This window comes from Python bivittatus, unplaced genomic scaffold (assembly GCF_059951505.1).
Source record: "Python bivittatus isolate LINGU-HERP-01145 unplaced genomic scaffold, Pbiv_v1 ctg000530_np1212, whole genome shotgun sequence".
Lineage (NCBI taxonomy): Eukaryota > Metazoa > Chordata > Lepidosauria > Squamata > Pythonidae > Python > Python bivittatus.
The window spans coordinates 2,208,060-2,229,220 of record NW_028277085.1 but is presented as its reverse complement, the minus strand read 5'-3'; the positions used below and the strand labels follow the sequence as shown (position 1 = coordinate 2,229,220).

General features: G+C 44.3%; 1 protein-coding gene across 11 annotated transcripts in view; it reads left to right on the top strand.

The window, feature by feature from the left end:
- Positions 1-21,161, top strand: part of TJP1 (tight junction protein 1) — a 78,928-nt gene that overhangs the window by 23,864 nt on the left and 33,903 nt on the right. For all 11 annotated transcript variants that reach the window (XM_088148340.1, XM_088148339.1, XM_088148341.1 and 8 more), the window contains 7 exons: positions 9,922-9,975; positions 13,053-13,177; positions 13,786-13,888; positions 16,265-16,538; positions 18,484-18,587; positions 19,483-19,651; positions 19,934-20,078. In XM_088148340.1, the coding sequence (XP_088004466.1) occupies positions 9,928-9,975; positions 13,053-13,177; positions 13,786-13,888; positions 16,265-16,538; positions 18,484-18,587; positions 19,483-19,651; positions 19,934-20,078 (968 nt within the window). In that variant the 5' untranslated portion in view covers positions 9,922-9,927. Of the gene's footprint in view, positions 1-9,921; positions 9,976-13,052; positions 13,178-13,785; positions 13,889-16,264; positions 16,539-18,483; positions 18,588-19,482; positions 19,652-19,933; positions 20,079-21,161 lie in introns of those variants that run through there.

Sequence of the window (21,161 nt, the reverse complement as noted above, 5' to 3'; positions counted from 1 at the left end):
AGCTGACGAGGGAGATTTCTAAGGGTTTATATCCCACCCTGTGACCAGAGGACAACTGGGAGATTAAATTTTTGCGACTTCTGGATTACTGCCGTTTTGTTTTTAGAGCTGTGAATTCTGTCACTTTTTGCCCTTGCCAGAAGGGCAAAGCTCAGCAGAATTGTCATGGAACTCTGAATATTTTACGAAGTTCTCTCGTCGGCTCGGATTCAGAACTTGTGCCCGAAAGCTGGCTGATTGGGGGCAGGGGGAGAATATGGGGGCAAGGGGCAAGAGGTGGGGGGGAACCCAACATCCCAAAAGAGGAGAAAACTGGCTAGCTGGCTGGAATGAGAAATGAGGTTTCTAGCTCTCTGCTCTCTTTTACAGCCTGATTGCGCTGTGGCCTTGGAATACAGAGAGGGCTTTCATCTCCTTCTGTTTGAGGAGCAAACTAGCAAAGAGGGTCCCCCCCCCCATGAGGTTACCAGTTAAACACTGTAAGGCCAAAGTTCTCCCTGACCAGCATAATCCAGAGTTTCATTTGCAAGGGTTGCAAGGTAGATGCTAGGACCATATTAGTTAGTGGCCCCAAAGTCATAGTTCACAAAAACCGAAGTTGCCCACTGGACAAATGCCCTGTGGGTGATGTATATAGCAGTTTCAGTCCCCCCCCCCCAAAAAAAAGATGTTGCTGATTTCCTGTTGGTTGGTTCATCTTGAAATGCTGCATTTAAAAATCCACTGAGTTTTGAATGTGGTGTTAGGGGACACACAGTCATGGATATTTCTAGACTCTTTGAAGGTCAGTAGTTGGCTTTACTTGGAAAGGCTATAGGCTAGATTTAAACCTTCCAAAGTATTCCAGAAGAAGACGGTGGCAAATCATTTCTGCCTAGCTGCCCAGAAAGCCACGAAGACACGTCCATGAAGTCACCAAGAGTGAAACTTAGTGCAAAGGAGGCTTTGTTTTTCTGACTGCAGATATCTTGCTGGGGGTAACCTGCAGATTTGGGACCCGGTTTTACATGCCTGGGTTCCATGGATGCAGCAGATTCTCAGTACCTTTGTGGGTCCTTCCCGGCACCAACTGCGTTGTACCATTTCATCTAAACTTCAGGGTTTTCAGTGCCTTCTTGGGAGAATATCGTGTATCAAAAACACCATCCAAACTGACTTTCCAGTCCCATTTAAGCCAGTCTAAAAAAAACCTCTGTAATAGGATCATCATCACATTAAACTTTTCTTGCAGCCTAAGGCGCCCTTCCTTCCTGCTGCTATTCTTGTACTTTCTAGATCAATTTGGAATAAGTGTTGTCTCCAGACCTCTGTTACCTTACTTGCGAAATCTCCCTTAGGGACTCCACCAGTTGTGCTTCTGTAGACTTTTAAACTAGACAACAAACACTCAGAACTGAAAGCTTGCTGGGGACGCCTCTTCAGCATTGCACAAGCTTATTTGGAAATGCAAACATAGCCTCTTTCAGGATATTGAAACTGGCAATCACCTGGGTTCCTTGTCAAGGGCATCTGTCTTTTAACAGCAGCACACCCAGTCAGGCATACATTGGCCCTGTGAATGCAGGCAAAATTTATTGTATGCTTGTGAAGCTGCTAAAAGGGAATAACCTGCAATTTTCAGATCTTGCTGGTTGCATCTAATCTGCCATTACGGTCCACTTTCCAGGACTAATCCATTCAGCTCCGTTGCCTTGCTCATTAGGCCAATAGTTTTGCCTAAACTGGAATGCATGAAATCTTTGCTCAGCCAATGGCTGTTCAAATCAGTTGTGTGTGCCTGGTACGGCATATCAAGTCAAAATGCAGGCTTAACCTAGTCGGCCGTGAACTTGGGCATCTCTGTGCTTTTAGATGGGGCCGTATTTTATCACGCTAATAAGAGTCGAGGGCTGCCAGTCTGGAAAATACAGAAACCCTGCTCGCTTTCTCATATTTTTCACTCTTGAGTTTGGCAAGGATTCTTGATGACATTGACTTTTTCTTCATTAGCCAAGTAAATGCCAGTAGGGAGAGTTTGGCTTCTGAAGATGGTCAGGGAAGGTTCTGGGCTTCTAGATTTCAGGAGTGAATTTTGTGGTGGAGCATCCTGTGGTTTCATTTGTGGTGGACTTCTCTCTCATGTTCATGGAGGACTAGCTGGATGGGGCTTGGACCTTGGTCTCATGACAAGTTGCAGTTTGGGGGTTGCGTAATATGACAGACTAGAAGAAGTTGACTTACAAATAGAAGCGAATATGTGTAGCTCAGGGTTGAACTGTGGAGTCCTTGGGGTTCTCTGAGCTTGGTTGTTTTCTTGCAAACATTTCATTACCCCGTTTCAGTACCATTCTAGCACTGAAGATGTTACCTAGCCGGGTTAGAAACGTTTGCAAGAAAACAACCAAGCTCAGAGAACCCCAAGGACTCCACAATTGACTTACAGTTGACTTACAGTTGATTCAGCGGAGTTTTGGATTAAATCTGCTGCTGTTTTGAACCTGGACGGAGGAGCTGGGTGGATCTCTAAAACATATGGTTCTTAACTGGCTTTGTGAAGAAGGAGCAGGTTGGGCCAAGAGAGAGTAAGTGGCTTAGAGTCGCCCAGTGAGCTTCCTTGGCTGAAGATGGACTCAAACCCAGGTTTCCCTAGTCCTTATGCAGCACCTTGACTGCTGCACCACCCTGTCTCACACTCCCACATTATTTATTTATTTTTAAAATGGAAGGAGGGTGTATTGAAAACATTTGATTGTATTATGATCCAAGTTCTAATAAAACACAGTGATAGTTTAAAGTGAGACCATTTCCAAGAAAAGATCAAAGCAGTGATCGAAATAAAGCACGAGTCCCCATCTTCTAAATTTAAGCTTTTTCCCCCCTTGTTTGCAAACGGAATACTTGAGGCTGTAATTTAGTGGTTTGAGTTTGAACCATTTAGGGTATCATTAAGCTGCAAGATGGGGCTGTTGGTATACGTTTCTTCCTTAGTCCTGAAAATGTGCGTTGCCAAGTTCCCACCTACACAGTTTTTTGGGAGCTTCAAACCCTTTATTAAGGATCCGTGCTGCCAAGCTCCTTAAAATGTGCATACTATCGAAAGGCGATGCATGTTTTTTAATCCACAGGAGGGTTTCCAGCCTGTGTTTATGGCCGATAACTTTTCCGCTTTGTGTGATGGGCATTCCAGAGCGGTGAGGGCTGAAATGCCAAGGACTTTGTCAAGAATGTACTCCTTGGATTACTAAAGTAATATTGGTCCATTACAAACCAGACAAGGCGATTTCCTTCTTTCAACTCCTTCCTCCCCCCACCCCCATACTAGTATATGTTCAAAATCCTGTGGCTGGGGGTTGATAGGGGGGCAATATTGCTATAAAAGAATAGCTCCAGATTGCCAATATGTTGGTTTCACTGGGGGCATGGAGCACAGCTTGCCAGCTCCAAAAACTTTTTGCTTGGTTCTAAAATGTCAGATTTTTAAGGGTGCCCCCAGTTTCATTGGCTGAATTTTACCATCATTTGGCAAGCTTCTCTGACAATCTGCCTGAGGATTGATTAATGAAGTGTAACACTGTTCGTAACAGTATAGTATTTATTATATTTTATGCAGGGCAGGAGGTGTCCTTAGGTTTTGGAGTAGGCTGGCAACCTAGCACCAGAAAATTGTTATTTTTTTAGTACTGGTATTAATTTATATGTTCCCTGAATGAACCACAATTTAGAGAGACTGTACTGGATCAATTTGTTTGCTGCTATTGCAGCCTATACAGCAATAACCCACGAAGGCCTTCCGTGGTAACCCTTTTTTGCAGTTTCCCATATTACTTGAGTTTTGAAAAATGGCAGTATGTGTTGGATTGCATCTCCCATAATGCTCAACCAGCATGACCAATGGCGTGATTAGAACGGTAGTCTCAAGCCTGGGTTGAAGGTTGAGGGAAACTGGTTTATGCAGTCAAAGAAAATGAATGGTTTGGCCCAATGTATACAGAGAAAATGGCTTTCTTTATTATTATGGGGCATACTGAAGTTTAAAGATAGCTATTGTTAAATATACATTCTCCTTTACTCTGTCCTTAACGAGACTGGAATTCATGGTCTTATAACATAAATAGGAATCAGTGTCTTTATCTCTGAGTTGCGAAGACTGCTTCAAGCAGAGAGAGAGCGATGTGTCTCTCCAAAGCACATTGATGCTTCTCCTCTAACAACCAAGCCACAAACAGCCAACCGCAACCGTGGTGGAATCTAGTGTCCCACCATTGAGTTGGAGCAGAAATTTATTTCTGTTCTGAAGCACTGGGGTTTCCGGCTTTGACTCTGGAACCTATTCCTAGGGGATAAGTCATACCTGAGTTCAAAACAATGCTTTCTATATGTATATAATTCCGTATAGTCATCATGAGTTGATCCAGACTCTAGGATGTCTCCACCTTTACATTAAAGAACCCGTTGGTCATTTTCTCCCACTGTGTTGCATGTCAGGGAATTAGGAGATTAGCAGTTGGGTTGTACATTTTCCTGATGCTAAAGAGCACCACATCTGGAATTCTATTCTGGCGTTTTAGAAACATGGACTTTGTAAACAAGATAGTTCCTTGTGGAATGGTTGATGCGTTATGTATGGCAAAAGGTTGCTCACGAGGTGGGAGTTTCAGCATAGCTCTTTAGGGTGTGTGTGGATAAAAGGAAGAGGTGTCTGGGTGTCTCCTGGAGTGGGGTTTGGCATGCCAGATTCCTCTAGTGTAAGCAGAAAGTCTGGCGCAATGTAAGGAAATAAAAATTAGAGCTTCACCCTTCCAGATTTGTTGGTCGTGATCCAAGGGTGTATTGGTGCGTGGACTTCTTTTCTTAGTTGGCTACGTTTTGCTAGATCTTGGTCCGAATGTACCAGCAGATGTCTAACTCCCCTACAGCCTTGGAAAATACCGGTGCAGCTCTTTTTGGGAACACAAAGGAAGCTTTTATTGTATTGATTTATTTTGATGACATATTGGCTGCCCCCCCTGGCATCACGCTAATAGCGTAGCTGTTTATGATGATGCACACCAGAGCCACTGCCCTGAATACTTGCACAGTCGAGGCTCGTGTGTGTTACACCTCTCCCTGTTGCTGGATAAAGCAGTTTTAGCTCGTTTAACCCCTTTTCTATATGCTCAGTTTTCCTCCTTCCAAGAATCACGTGAACTTTTGCATTGCTCCTCTGAATCAGTCCTCCCAGCGGTGAAAAAGCACCCCAATTTACATGAATAGAAAAGAAATGTGGGAGTTTGGGTTGGGTCATGCTTTAGGCTCAAAATCCAAAAGCTGCTTTGGAGCGTGCCGGGGTGTGCGTGGAAGATGCATCAGGAGTTGCTGAGCAGCTGCAGACAACAGCTGCATGATCCAGGAAGAGGACCAAGCTGAGCTGCAGACAGGCGGTGGGATTCCACTCGGCGGAGGCTTTCCGTAATGGGATCCGGACACTGGGCCGCCTTAGGAGCTATTTGAGGAACCCAGAATGGGCACCTGCTGGCTCCGGGCTGCCTTCGATCCACAGAGGGGCAGGGCAGTGAGGCCAGTCCAGACTGCCCAGCCCCATCACAGGAAGCCAAGATGAACTGGGGTCCCAAGGGGGAGAGGTCTTGATGGAGGAGGAGCTCTGTCTCAAGGGAAGCAAGGACGTCAGGGAAAGGGCAGATTCAGAAGAGGAAAAAGAGGACAAGGTTGGCACAGGCCAAGAAGAGAAAGACCCCCATGTCCAGAAGGCTGAAATTCTGGCGATCAGGTTGAAATAATCCAGACTTCTGAACGCCTGCATTACATTCTAGGAAGAATATTTAGCCCCGCTGGCATTTTCCTTCTGTTTTCACTGCTGTGTTGATTCTGACATACGCCGCGATGTGGAAGCCGCGTCGTTTTACAAGCCGTAGCTTTTCTCCTCCTCTTTAGCAATATTGCCTTTTTGCCTGAATCCCATCGCTTCCCGCTTGATTGCCCGCAGCTCATTGGTTTATTAATCCAGTTGATATGCCCCCCTCCATCTATCCAGAGAGACTCCAGTAGTGTAAAAGCAAACAGTTCATGAAAACCAAGAGCATGCAGGTCGAGGCCCCATAAAATCTCAGTAACCACTAGTTGGGGTTAATTTCTCTGTCTCCGCAGATTTATTTTTTTTCCTGATTGTCAGCAAAGATTAAGAAAAAGAAACTCTTGCTTTGCAGTGGGAGATAAGTCCTTGTTGATATAAAACGGCCTGCGCTCTTCTCGAAATACACATACAACAGTAACACCCTGTACCTTTGGAAAACTGGCTTCCGCATGTCTTCCGGAAGTAGGAACGGCACAGAAGCGTTGCTGACGATCTCCAGCAAAAATAGGGGGGATCTTTCTTCAGATCCGAGAGGAAATGTGATCATTTTCTGGGACGCTTCTTCGTGTGAATATTTTGTCATCGTTCCCCAAAACGCAGCCATTTCTCTGAAAATCATCCTTGTGTAACTGAATTGGGAGATGTTCTCCCAGGGATCCGAAGTGTTTGTGGTAGTTCACAGAATGTTTGGACTCTTCCACAAGGTTTCTAAGCACCATTTCCTCTTTTTTCCTGGCTGCCCAAGACTGCCTGTGCCGTTCGAACGAAGCAGAAATGCGAGATGTTTTGGAATCCAAGAGAGGTTTCTGCAGCGTCCCAACAGAACTGGGAAAATGATTGGGTGTTTTTTGCAGAGGCTGCAGTGAATTGGTATTTAAATGGTGCCTGCCTTGTGCCAAGGCATACATTTTTAAGCTGGCAGAATGGGGGCACCCAACATGGCAATAAGAATAGTTGTCTTAGAGGAAAGTCCAGAAACCACGGATGTTTTTTCCCCCCCCTAATTAAAGGGCTTTCATTACAGGAACGTCTCACACACCTCGGATGGAATGCTAACTGGAACTTGCTATAGTGGAAGAAGTCTAAAGGAATGGGAAGTGCTTTTCTTTGGAGAAATCTAATGATAAAGTACTTAATTTTTAGAAGAGACATTTTAATTTTGTTGTTGTTCAGTCGTTAAGTCGTGTCCGACTCTTCGTGGCCCCATGAACCACATCGCTCCAGGCCTTCCTGTCCTTCACTGCCTCCCTGAGTTTGCTCAGTTTCATGCTCATTGCTTCAATGATGCTATCTAACCATCTCTGCCGTCCTCTTCTTCTTTTGCCTTCAGTCTTTCCAGCATCCGGGTCTCTTCCAAAGAGTCCTCTCTTCGCATTAGGTGACCAAAGTATCTGAGCTTGAGCTCCATTATCAATCCTTCCAATGAGCGGTCAGGGTTGATTTCCTTTAAGACTGACTGGTTTGACCTCCTAGCAGTCCATGGGACTCTTAAGAGTCTTCTCCAGCACCGCAGTTCAAAGGCATCAATTCTTCGGCGCTCGGCCTTCCTTATGGTCCAGCTCTCACAGCCATACATTGCTACTGGGAAAACCATACTTTTGATTATGCAGATCTCTGTCGGCAAAGCGATGTCTCTGCTTTTTAATATGCTGTCTAGGTTTGCCATAGCTTTCCTCCCAAGGAGCAAGCGTCTTTTCATTTTCACCTGTCTAAATATTCAGAGACCAGCACAGACGAAGCAAAATTCACTGGAAGCATCTTTTTATCAAATGCCCCTTGCATGGACGGAAGAGCCTCTGTCCCACCATCCAGTTTTTGAGAATATCAGCCTCTTTTTTAAAGTCATCTGTGCTCATGGACATATCCAGAGAAGTCTGAAGTCACACAACCCTAACCTGGGTTCCTACAAAACACAGAATGAACGCTGAACGTGGCATTTTAGGTCAGCGGGAGACCCGGGCTGGGGCTGAAGAAAGAAATGCCATGATGCAGAAACGTTTTTTTCATGAATCCTAACGCTGGCACATCTCTGGTTGGCAAGAGAACGGAACTGAAGTGCAAAAATCAATGTTACAAAACTATTCTACTGCGCTGTTCAGTTTTAACAATCTAGTCATTGTTCTTTTCCCTGTCTTAAGGCTTCCGGACTATCACTTTCCATGTAGTTCTTTTTGCTCCAGCTTACAAAATAGCTTTGCCAAGGTCATCTCGTGAAGATGCCAGGCTCGAAGACTGGGGGGCTTCTCATGAATGGGAGATTGGGAGGTTACAGCTTCCCTTCCTGGCCCCCTCTCTGATTTACCCATTCAGTTTCCCTCCTGGTCCTCAGGCAGGTCCTCAGTTTTGTCCCTTCTCAAAGCAATGCCACTTTGCAGGCCTAAATTACAAGGGTTCATCTTATCCCGATGCCATCTCACTTTATAAACATGCTCCCATCCTGTTTTAATTCTTTTTAATCTGTTGTTGGCCTGACGGAGAAGCCCGTTGGGGTCTGCAAATCAGGCATTCACCGGAGAGCAGATTGGCGTCTGTGCAACTGCAGCGTCAGGTGAATGTGACTTTCCCGCACAGCTGCTCACGTGCCCTAATCTGTAGCTGGAGTAAAATGCGTGCCAGGTAACACCCCTCCTACAAAGCACCCAGGGGTGGGCCTTTTCCTAAAAGAGTGAGTGGAAAAGAGCAGCGGCCAAACCACATGGTAATTTAAAGTAACCGGATCTGGTTGCTCCTTTCAGATTGTTCCAATGACGTGAGTCGCTCTGTGATAAATGTGGTGCATTTCTGTGATGTTCAGAAGATGCGTGCATTTTGCTGCTTGTTCTGGGGCCCTCCGCTGCGGAAGCTTTTTACTTTTCTCAGATTTTAGGGCGGGAGGCAGGCAGGCCAGCTTGCAAGCAAGTCGTTTAGCTGAGGGGAGAGATACGGGTGGGCAAAGCTGAAGGGGTTTTCTCAGTATTATTGTTGTTGGAACTCTTCCTGACATGATGCAGAAGAAGGGGGACTTGCGCCCTCCCGATCATATTCTGAACGTGGCTCTGGAGATCGTTACTCCTGGGTCAACAGGGCTGATCCTCCACAAACATTTCCCATAATTAGGGATTTGCTGTTTTTTACATTCAGTTATCGGAAAAGGTGTTTCCGAACTGATCAGCGCTCCTGTACCTGCTCAAACCCCCCTTTCCAGCTTTGGATATGGAGCTCGTCCCTATCTGCAGTATGTTTTTAAGTAAGAAATATGAAAAAAGTTGAAAAGATATGTATGTATATATGTGTACACACGCGCGCGTATACATATACATTATTTTTATTAGAATTTTTCAGTACAATAATGGTATAAAAAAAATTAAAAGAAGACTAAAGAAAAAAGATAAAGAAGAAAAAAGAAAAGTAAAAAAAAGAAAGGAAACGTGGAATTAGGACTTCTGCTCTTCTTTCTGTTGAGTAATCGACATCTAACTCTTTCCCTTCCCTCGTTAACCCTTTTGAATCCCCAAATCCATAAACCATCAATTCAGCCTTGACTTCTTTCAACAAAAAGTCCATATAGGTTTCCAGTCTTTCAAAAATGCCCTTACCGTTTTTTTCCCTGACTCAACTGGGGAAAAAGCTTTGCGATTTCTGCGAGCTCCGTCAATTTTATAATCCAATCTTCTACTGTGGGTATTGCGTTATTCCAGCTTTGTGTGTACAGTAATTTTGTACGCAGAATTTTTTTTTTTAAACGAGAGGAGATTTCTGATTTCTGGGTACGTTTCATTAACATTTGAGTTGCATGCCTTTTAAAAGCATTTAATACATGTCTTTGCTGTGTGTGTTCACTGTAATTTTTTGTTTTACGAAAATGAAAAACTATCGTACATTCCGTAAATGCTCGTAATAGTTTTTTTAAGCTGAAAAAGAGCGGACAGAATAATGATATAACCATAGTTGAAAAGCCACAAAACGCATAGTTGGTTTGACTTGGAGGCATCCAAGGTAAGCGACGAGCAAAGTCATTTTGAAAGTGGCTATATGCTTTGGATTACAGTGTTACAAACGTTAATTAGTGAAATTAATTCTGATTTTTTTTTTATCCTTTCTCCTTTAATCAGAACACAATGGAAGAAACCGCCATATGGGAACAACAGACAGTGACGCTTCACAGGGTGAGTTTCTACAATGACATTTCTGTGCCAATAACTCAGGGTGCTCTTGAAACCAGCAAGAATAATATGGATATTCAGAAAGTAAAATGAAAGGTGACAATTCCTTGTTTGAAAACAGCACCATCGTAAGCAGCGTATGATAATTTATTACATCCCTATCATCTATGCATAGAAGTAGTCGGGGCTGATGGTTGCTAATTCGTTAAATAAACAAAATTTATTTCAACCACATGGAAATAGGTGGGATCTCCCCCCCCGGGAATTTTTTTTCATAAAATCATTATCATGCATTGTGCTGTACAATAAAGAGGGGCGTTATTGTACAGCGCAGTGCGGGATAATGATTTTATGAAAACAGTCATTGGGGGCCTCATCTGCCACAGATTGTTGCCCACACGTTTTATTTTGATTTTTCATTCGGCCTTCTTCAAAAGAGACGGTGTGAGGCCCCAGAAGGAATCCCCAAACGGTCCTAGGATAAGATCCCATAAAACAAAAGAGAATTTCAACAAAAATGAAAATCTGAAAGGAGAAACAAGCCAGCTGGCCGAGAAATTACTCAGAGTTGCTCAAGAATTAAACAGCAGCTGAACCAGTTTGTACATGACTGGACGTTCTCCATAGAGGTGTATGCAACATGTACTTAAGGGTAGTTAAACACCAGTCTGGTTGGATTACGTTGTGGTGAGCTACTCTATAATACTGTTGGAACATTAGAAATCTAGATTGTTGACTCAAGTGATGCCTTTCTCCGATAGCTGAGTTCATTCAGCTCCTTATATTTCTGGGTAGCTAAAAATTAAATACTCAATTTATCTTGGGCACCTCCCTTTCTCTATCACTCCCCTCTTTTTTAAAAAAGTTTCTTGACGAAGATTGGATTCTTTCTGCAAACGGTGGAAAGATAAAAGGATGGAACAAAATAATTTTGTAAATCCTAACATTCAGATACTGAGCGGAGGTGGAAGAAGTAGTTTACTTTCTTTAATCAGTTGCTGTGTTGTGAACCGTGGTAGGTTGGTGGCTGCAAGGCTCTGCTTGCAGCCTGGAGAACAAGTGCAAATGAGAAGTTTTCAGAGTGGTTGCAGAAGATGAAACTGGGCCACGTGCTCTTAATTCCTGCTTGGAAGAAGAGATTTCTGAGGCTTCAAAACTAGACTTCTTTTCTCAACCAAAACAGAAGCCCTGGAGGAGATTTTCACTTCCTCTAATTCTTGATTAAAACTTGGATTTAGTCAAAGCAGGATTACCTCTCTAGTTTGTTAGGAATGGCATCTGTTTTCCAAATTAGAGCTGGATAAAAGCTGCAGGAAAGCAGATGACATTTGTAGGGTGGTGAGTTTTTCTCTTTCTCCTCCTTTCTCCTCCTCTTGAGCGAAACAGAGAGGGAGATCATTGTTGGCTGAATCTTCCTGCAAGTTGAGAATAATTGAAAGACTTGACAGTTAGTTCGGAATGTGAAAAGGCCCCTTGGAACATTCCAGCCCCTTTCACTCACAATTTCTCACCACACGTATTCCCAGGATTCGCCCTCCAGAGCGACAGCCTCAGATGGTTGTGAATCCTGACGTTCATTCTTCATAGAATGTGATGGCTCCCATCGCCATCGTAACTGAGTCTGTCCACCTTGCAGGGAGAATACACCTGCCTGTTTCCCCAGCCAGAAGCATCTTTGCTTTGGGGCAAAATCACGTTGGGTTAGATCAGCTTTAGTACTTGTTCCGGAAGAGGTGGCCCTACAAAACTGGTTCTTGCAACGCACTCCAAAACTGGTTGTGATGCAGGCAAGGGAAGAGAAGAGAAGGGAGCGTGAAGGGACCTGCATTCTTCTTTTTCCGTAGCAGAATTTCAGCTTGGGGTGGATTCTGGCGGCTCTTGCTTTTCATTATAAGAAAATGGACTTTCTTCCCAGGGGTGAGAGAAATATCTTGGAAGCATTGTCCCCATTGTGATATGTTCTGCGCATAGTGAATAGAATCCCATTGAGGAAGGAAGAGCATCTGTGCGGTTTTCATCTTATTCCTCTCCAGGCGCTAACCCAATTGCCACCAACATTTTCTCTTCAGTCCAAATTAGGGCAAACTTCTTTTTTTTATTCCTCTGTTATTTGATTTGCATTTGGTAGGCTGTTCCCTTTGCCAGCCTGATGCCTGCTGAGGGATCGGCTGTGGCACTGTGGACCCCCTCCAATTCTCACTTCACATTTTGAGCAAGGCTAGTGGGACTTCGCAGTAATCGTACCAGCTTTGATAGGCTTGGTTTTACATATTCATTTTTGCCTCTAGTTGGCTTATTGACTAAAGTTTAAAAATCTAGATTTAAGAAACCCTTGGATATTTATTATAATAAATATGTATTTATTGATGTAATTCTCACAATTGCTACTTGGCTGGCTTGAGGTCAGATGCCAGTGTTTTGGGTAAAATGTTCTTGTGAAGCATATAACCAAATGCTTAGCTTGTGAAACTATAACCAAAATGTTCTCACCACTTCGTATCCTTTCCCTCCTGCTGGCCACTTATTTAGGAATTCACTGGCTAATGCTCAGCCTGGAATAAGATTGTTTTGATGTTGTTTTTAACCATTTTCTAAACAGAAAACAAAACGAGCAGAGGAATATTGCTTCCTTGACCAGCAGGAAGATTTATCAAAAGAGAAGCTGTTGCACCGCCTTGCTGATTTTTAGAATCTTTTACATTCTAGCTTTTTGGACACATGAAAAACAACTGTATTTGCATTGCACCAAGCAAACACTCCGTCTCCAGCATTAACCAGTTGGAGAGGATGGGAAACCCTTTTGTAGCATGTCTTAACTGGTTTGTGAGACAGTTTTTGCAATTTTGTGGGGAAGTGAAATGCGGGTCCTGACGGAAAAGCATGGCACTAGAGCAGTGTTTCTCCACCTTGGCGGCTTGAAGGTGCGTGGACTTCAGCATCTGAGATTGTGGTTCCGTAGAAAGCTGTCGCCTTGCTCAGAATGATGGCGCGATAAAGGGCATGGTTTAAAGCCGCATCAACATTGCCTGCTCCTTGAATTTCTTGCAACTGGTATCCACCCTTCTTTCTGATCTTCTTAGGCACCTGGGTTTGGCTTCGGCATCGCAATATCGGGTGGACGAGATAATCCCCATTTCCAGAGCGGTGAAACCTCAATTGTTATATCAGATGTGCTCAAAGGAGGCCCAGCAGAAGGGCAATTACAGTAAGTGTCGCCTTAACCTTGGATTTAGGGAGTGGATTTTGGGACTCTGTGGCTCCGCTCATTCCTCTTGCTGCTTCTTACCCAACTGTTTCCATGAAGCTGTTACAAGAATCACATTCATTCTTTCTTCACCACCGTTGGAATAATGGGACTGCAGGATCATACGTTCTTCCCCTATCCCCATGGCCCCAGTATAAACACTTCTGTGGACTCTCCTGAATTTTCTTAACCAGGGAGGAGTTTTGGTGCTAGAATACTGTGAATGTTCACTACCATTAGCTGGGTTTTGAAAATCTATTTCAAATCCGGGTTTGAAACAAAACCTGGTTCCCATGGCCAGTGTAACAGCACACTTAAGGAGGCCGTGAAATGTGCAAGAAAAGCAGAGGCTGAGTTCACAGACATGCAGCCCTTAGGCTTTTAACATGTTAAAAAATAATGAGGGATGCAGAAATCGCAGTGGTCTGAAGAACTTGCACCAAGTGGAAGATCTCTCAGTTTTAACTATGGATTTGACCAAATGGTTCTCCTTCCTTTGTGAACAGAGGGAGGTGTCTTATTGGCACTCTGTCCCCTTACATTCTTCTTTTCCCAACCAACCTTTTCAGGGAGAATGACCGTGTCACAATGGTTAACGGCGTTTCGATGGATAACGTGGAACATGCTTTTGCCGTCCAGCAGCTGAGGAAAAGTGGGAAAAATGCCAGAATTGTAAGTGGAGCCTTTTGCCCGCATCCCTGAAGTTGCATGCCAGGGACAGCTGTCTTCCAGGAAAGGGTTGCCATGCTTTGTTTGCTCAGACAAGTTAATAAGAAGCTTCAAGGGTTGATTTGGCAGGACGCCTCTATCATAGGCTTGGTTCAATCCCTTTGCATATTCTTTTGCTAAAAGTTGGTAGCTCTGATGCTGGAACCCCTCTGAGATGGTTGGAGAAGAGAGCCGAATTTGGAAATCAGGGCAGAGTCCTTGGCCGGTGTGGCTGAGAAGGATCGTTCTGTGGGCTGCTGAATTGTGTCCTTCTGACCACAGCTCTTCTTTTCATCCATGACTCAGTAGTTTCCCCCCAGCGGTGAACAGCAGCTGCAGAAGACATGATCTGTCAACCATAACCTTGGCTGAACAATGCTCTGACTTGTTTGTTTTCCTGCACCAAATATAATTTGGGGGTGGAAGTTGTAAAATATTCTTCTGCATTTATTGGGACCTAGACCCTGCAGAGGAGTGAGTAGCTATATTAAATCTAATAAATTACTGTTATTTTTCAATTTATTTGTTTCTTGCCTTATCACGTGGTCCAACAAAACGAGTGTATTCTGGGTCTCTTCCATTAAAGAGTGCCATCTAACGGGACCCAGGAAGCATGCCTCCTCTGTTGTGGCACCTGCCCTAAGGAACTCCCCTCACCCACCCTTGCCAAGATTCAGAAAGTTCCAACCTTCAGCCTTTCATGAGGCACTTATTCTTCCCTCAGGCATTGGGATAAATAGTGGAAGAAGCCCATCTTAGTTGTTTTGATTAGAAGTAGGTTGAATTGCTCTGAGCACTTTGGTCTGCTTTTAATTTCACACCAATTTTTAGTTTGTTCTCTTATTATTGGTTTTTCTGTTGTTTGTTAGTCGATTGTGGGTTGAGTGAGCAACCATATAAATGGAAGGGTGGGTGGATGGATGGATGGATGGATGGATGAAAATGGAGAATATAGCCAAGTGTGTGGAGAACGGCCCTCTCTTGAATTTGGCAACCCTGCGTGTGTGTGTGATGGGACTTCCTCTTTCCAGCGGCACATGCGTGGTGAGACCAAGGAGTTGATGGCTTGACCCAGAATGGAAATTCAATGGTAGAAAACCTATCCTAGCCAAGGCTTAAAACAGCTTCGTTCATGGATATTTTAAAAGTTATCTTGAACTCCTAAACAGTAGCATATTGGCTACAGCTCCTTCAGTGAAAAAGGGCTCTTTTGTAAAGGACATTGGCACAAAATGGTTGATGGTGCAAAGGCGCATCTCTGGGCTTGGCAGGTGTGTATATTTAATCTGCTTATCAACACTTGTAGGCTCAAAGCCAGAGCAGGCGGCCGATGTGTTGAACCTTGAGGCAGGGGAGTTGCAGACAAGAAAGGGATGTGTTTTGCAGCAGGGGCGATCCAGAGTAAAAGGCCCAAAGGCAGCCTGGTCTCGAATGTGTATGCCCAAACCCTCTTTGGGACTATCAGTAGGGGGTTGCAGCCGTGCAGAAATATCAAAGCCTTGGGTGGTGCCGTGGGCACTCTGCTGCCAGCACCATGTTTGCCATGTAAACAAGGCAGAAATCTGGTGGGGTGGGGACTGGGAATTCCACAGCTTTCTCCTCTGGGGAGCAGCTTGTCGCAGCCAGAGAAAACTGGAAGAAGAAGGTGATGGGGCTTCCGTTTTAATAGGGTACCGTCAAAGTCTTGATTTGTTTGGTTGGCTCACCCTTAGAATAGGGATCTGCAAACTCTTCAGCTCAGCGACCCCTTCGTGAAGTTTCAGGTTGTTCCTCAATCCCCCAAGCATTTATTATATGAAAATAATGTAATAAAGGCTACCTTAACTATTAGTACTATGAATAATAACAACAATGGATAGTCCCATATTCACCCTTGGGGGTCAATATGGACCACTTTGGGGAACCCGACTTAGAACTTAGAACACATTTGCTCTCTCAGTAATTATATTCTTTTGCATGCTATGGATGAAATACGAAGCAAGTAAACCTTTTCCCCAGCAACCTTTTTAACAGGGCACTTGATTCTTTTCCAGTAATGCTTATCTTAGCAGTTTTTCTCTGTACATACTTTCACTCTTGGTTTTTAATTTGCAGTTACATTTTTAATGTTTTCTAAATCCATCTTGGAGCAAAATGATGGAGTCAAAAAAGGAATAATTTAACTGCTTCTTTCCTTCTGGGTATTACACTAATAGGTATACTAGATAGTAGCTGCTAACATAAACATAAGTTTATGTTTAAAATCCATCACTATATCCAGAATGTTATGCATTCTGTGTTTGGCATGTGGATAGCTGGACATCTCTACCAGAAACAAATGATGCCTGTGATGTATTCCAGACCATCCGAAGAATGAAGAAAACTCAGATCCCAGTCACTCGAACAGATCCTGATCCAGTCTCTGAAAATGATGACGACAGCTACGAAGAGGAGCTGCATGACCCCAGAAGTTCCCACGGTGCTACAAGCAGAAGGCACGAGAAAAGTTGGACGCGGGACCGGAGCGCAAGTAGAGAAAGGAGCGCATCACCCAGGTCAGACCGGAGATCAGTGGCTTCCAGTCAACCCGCAAAACCCACAAAGGTCACGCTGGTGAAATCAAGGAAGAATGAAGGTACGTTGCCTTCTTACAAACCTTGACTCAGCGGGTGGACTTCCTTAAAGAATTACCGCCCCCCCCCCCGGTCTTTTAGAGTGTAAAACGAAGGCAGCAGACTGAAGATGTGTTAACCCAGTAGAAAATACCAGCTGAAATGTAGAAGGCACCTTTGGGGGGACATGAATAGGGAAGAAGAAACGAAAGTAGTGGTGAAGGTGCTGGGCTAGAAACCAGGAGATGGTGAGTTCGAGGCCTCCCTTAGGCATGAAAGCCAGCTGGGTGACTTTGGGCCAGTCCTTCTCTCTCAGCCCAACCCACCTCACAGGGTTGTTGTTGTGGGGAAAATAGGAGGAGTATTAGGTATGTTTGCCACCTTGAGTTGGCCAAAAATGTATAAAATAATAATAATCCTCCTCCTCCTCCCTCTTTCTCTTCTTCTTCCTCTCCTCCTCCTCCTCCTCCTCCTTCCTCTTCCTCTTCTTCCCCTTCTCCTCCTCCTCCTCCTCCTTCTCCTCCTCCAATTTACCTTTTCCCTTTCACCAACCTAACTTTTTAGCCCAAATTTGGAGGATTTTGCTTACCTGAATAAAGAGTGGCACTAATTTAACTGGCTGTTTCGCTGTTCAGCTCTTCTGATTGTATTCCTCCAAGAATGAATTGGCAAAACAAGTTTGCTTAATAGCTGATCCTCAGTCATGAGAGGACTGAAGGATACATGAATGACCAATGAGTCCGTCTCACAACCACATTTTGCATATAAGTTACAGACTTAATTTTGCCACTTGAAGATTTTAGACCCATTCAAAACCTGGTGTTTTTGCTGTTCGGTAATCATGTGACATCCCTGCCTTCTCCCTGGCTGTCCACACTTCAGAATAACCTTCTGTCCTAATCTAGATTGGCCGTGTCAGGCTAGGGGAGTCCACTTTCCAATCCAAAGAAAGATTGCTTTGTGGATTGAGGTTCAAAGCACAGGAATCATGTGACAAGAACACAGCTCTGAAAGGGGCTAAGTCAATCCACTTGGGTCAGATTCAGGCAGGGCTTCTCCAGCTACACCTCGTGACCTCCCAGGGGGTTGCACGCAATGGAGAGGGTGGTCACCCGGTTACAACATTAAAAAAAACCCTCATCAGTCTTGCTGGGCAAGGACAGCATTGCCCACACTTGTTGTGGGCTTTGTTCCCCGCTTGGCCTGCACAATCTTGCAGGGCTACAACTTTGAAAACCCTTGTGATGCCTAAATTAAAATGTAATTAATACAAGGGAGTGGTATATTTATTTCTTGTCTGAGCCTAATCCCAATGAAATCATTAGCTTTACTCATGGGCGGGAGGGGGAGGTTGCACCAGTGCTTGTATCTTTTAGGGCATCGTATCCTCACATCATTTGAAAGCCACTGGCTTAAGGAGTGAAGAAAAAAGAATCAGGGAATGGCAGCCCCATCTCAGGGTGACATGGTCTAGAGTAGGTCCTATTGGGCTAGATCAGTGTTTTCAACCTTGGCAACTTGAGGATGGGCGGACTTCTACTCCCGGAATTCCCCAGCCAATTCTAGGAGTGGAAAGTCCACGTATCTTAGAGCAGGTTGGCTGGGGAATTCCAGGAGTTGGAAGTCCACCCATCTTCAAGTTGCCAAGGTTGAAAAACACTGGGTTAGGTGGAACCAGAGGCCCAGGGGGCTTTGGATATTGCTGGTAGAACATTCCATCACAAAGAAGGTCGTCTCCTGCACAGCCTCTCATCTTACCCCAGGAGGAGACAGCAGCTCCAACACCTGCTGAAAGAAAAAAAATCAGACACGGGTCAACGTCTTTCCCCCAAAATGTGCCCAGCCATGCTGCATGGGAATTGGTAGAGTCAAGGAAGGTGCAGTTTGTGGAACAAGCAGGTTTAGGGAAGCTGTACTATGCTTGCTCCGAGTTGACAACGCCTCTGGGTTTGTTTTTGCTTGGGACAGAATACGGGTTGCGCCTGGCCAGCCACATATTTGTGAAAGAAATTTCTCAAGACAGTCTGGCAGCAAAGGATGGCAACATTCAGGAAGGAGACGTTGTCCTGAAGGTACAGTCTCTCTCTCTCTGTTTTTATAGGTCGGTGTTAGCATCTGTTTTGTGTGGAGCAGTGTTTCTCAACCTTGGCCACTTGAAGGTGTGTGGACTTCAACTCCCAGAATTCAAGAGGCCAAGGTTGAGAAACACTGCTATATACTATAGTACAGTATGAATCTCCAAATAAAACCATACGTTATAAGAAATTCAGTCCCTATTGCAAAGACATTATTCTTCATTTTCTAAGTATCTGATAAAATTGAAATATAAATTCCATCCCTAGATAAACCCAGTTTTTGGGTACGGTACTAGTTCATGCCTTAGATTATATTTTAAGAATGGTTTCCAGCTTGAGTTGAAATCTCTGTCAGGTTTCCATGATACCGCAATTTTAAAAAATCTGGTGTTCACAATCAGGTTTGTTTTCAATCCTCTGAGACGTAGGTCAAGTCAGCTTGATCCCCGGAAGGGGGCTGGATGTTGGCTCTGGAAAAGAGGAGTCAGAAAAATACATGGTTGGTTTAATTGATTAAACCATTGATTCTGGAAAATTACAGAGTTTTTTTTTTTTCCCTTTAGTAAGTTGATTTTAAAAGGTCTGTTTTTTTTAAAAAAATATTTTGGAGTATTAAATAAAAGGATTCAACTGTTTAAAGGGCAGAAGATGTTGGAATGTTATTAACCGAGTTTGATGAAATGTTAGACCAGTCTTTTATCCCATCTTTTATCTGTCTGGCCTTGTTTACTGGAGATAGTGGGAATTACATTCCAGCAGATTGGGGCAAGCTGGTCTAGATAAAGCTAGTGACGTTTTCCACCCCACCCCACCCTTTTAATTCTTCAAAGATGCCATTAAGGTGTAGGTCCTGTTGGTTGTTCCTATCAGTAATCACTTTGTTCTCTTGCAGATAAACGGAACAGTCACGGAAAATATGTCATTGACGGATGCCAAAACCCTCATAGAAAGGTCAAAGGGCAAGTTGAAGATGGTGGTTCAAAGGGATGAGCGAGCAACTCTGTTGAATGTCCCAGATCTTTCCGATAGCATTCACTCAGCCAATGCTTCAGAAAGAGATGGTGAGTGTCAGTGGTCTTCCTCTTGCCACATGGTCGTTCCCCGAGACCAAAAGTTGTGATGTGCCGAGCAGAACCACGGGGCTGCTGGGGGCTTCTGCAGGGGAAGGGCTGAAACCAATGCATTAAGAGTCCACCCGCTGACAAGATTGTGCAAACAGTGTCGACCTTGTTTGGAAAGCAGACGGCCCAAGTTCTGCCCAAACGTGTGTTCGTTTTTAGGGAGGTCATGCCATCATTTTACTTCTAAGTCATCTCATGAAAAAACCAACTTTTATTTAACAGACATTTCAGAAATTCAGTCGCTGGCATCCGATCATTCCAACCGATCCCATGACAAGCCCCGCCGCAGTCGTTCACGATCTCCTGACCAGAGGTCAGAACCTTCAGACCATACCAGACATTCTCCACAGCAGCCCAACAATGGCAGGTGATGGTCGCCTTCTGCTCTTTTGAAACAGACTTTGCTGAAAGATGGACGGGAGGCTGGCTGCTCGGGGTGAATGCAGGAGCAGTGGGGTGGCACCACCATACAGCAGTTGCAGGATGCACCGGTGGACCCGTTTCTTTCCAAGTGCTAGTTCTTATCTTTAGAGTTCTGATTTGGCCTCATCGAGGGTTGGCTCTGAGATGCCACCTAAGGGGGCTATGGATTTTGGAATTATATACATTTTCCCCAGCTAGCAGTAAGGCGGTCCTAATTGGGAATATGCAACATGCAAGCTTTAACAAACGATAGGATGTTTGAATGAGTCAGCTACTCAGTAGCATTTTTCACACCATCCAGGTGTGAGGACTTCAACTTCCAGATTTCTCGGGACAGTCGTGCTGGCTGGGGAATCCTGAGAGTTGAAATGGGCCCATCTGGAAGATGTCCAGGATGGGGAAGACTATATTAAATTATATTTTATGCTTTAGTACTTCTTCAGCTTGCCGCACAGTGAAATCGTGGCGAAGGGTCTTCATTAAACGTGGATGAAAACTAATTAGGGCTGCTGGAGCCCAAATAAAATTAGGAAAGGAGCATAGGATTCAACTCTTGGGCCATCAAGAAAGTCCCTTAGATTTCAAGGATGCCATGAATTATGCTGTGGCCAAGGTGAAAATGATTCACGAGCAGTGACCCACGGAGGACTAGGGGGCCCGCATGGCCTTGATACTTTTCTTTTCGATTTGCTCGGCTCTTTCACAAAGCTTTGGCTTGGCTTTCATTCCAATATTGATTAGAAGAAATGCTGGTTATAGCGAATGCAGTGTTGGAGGTTCCTGGGGATTATTCAGAGTATATGATGGTTTTCATTGATTTTAAGGTGCTAACTGCTTTGGAAGGAAAGTGAATATAAAATTGAAATATGGAGCATTCCTTTCTTTTCTAAAGTTCTTTAGCTGCCTGTTCACTTCTAATGCTTTCGTATTGCATTGTAAGATTCCAACGTTGGGGCTTTATCAGTTCTAATTACTTCTGGAGACTCTGGCCAGGTTCATACCTCTATGCTAAGCCACAACTTTATCT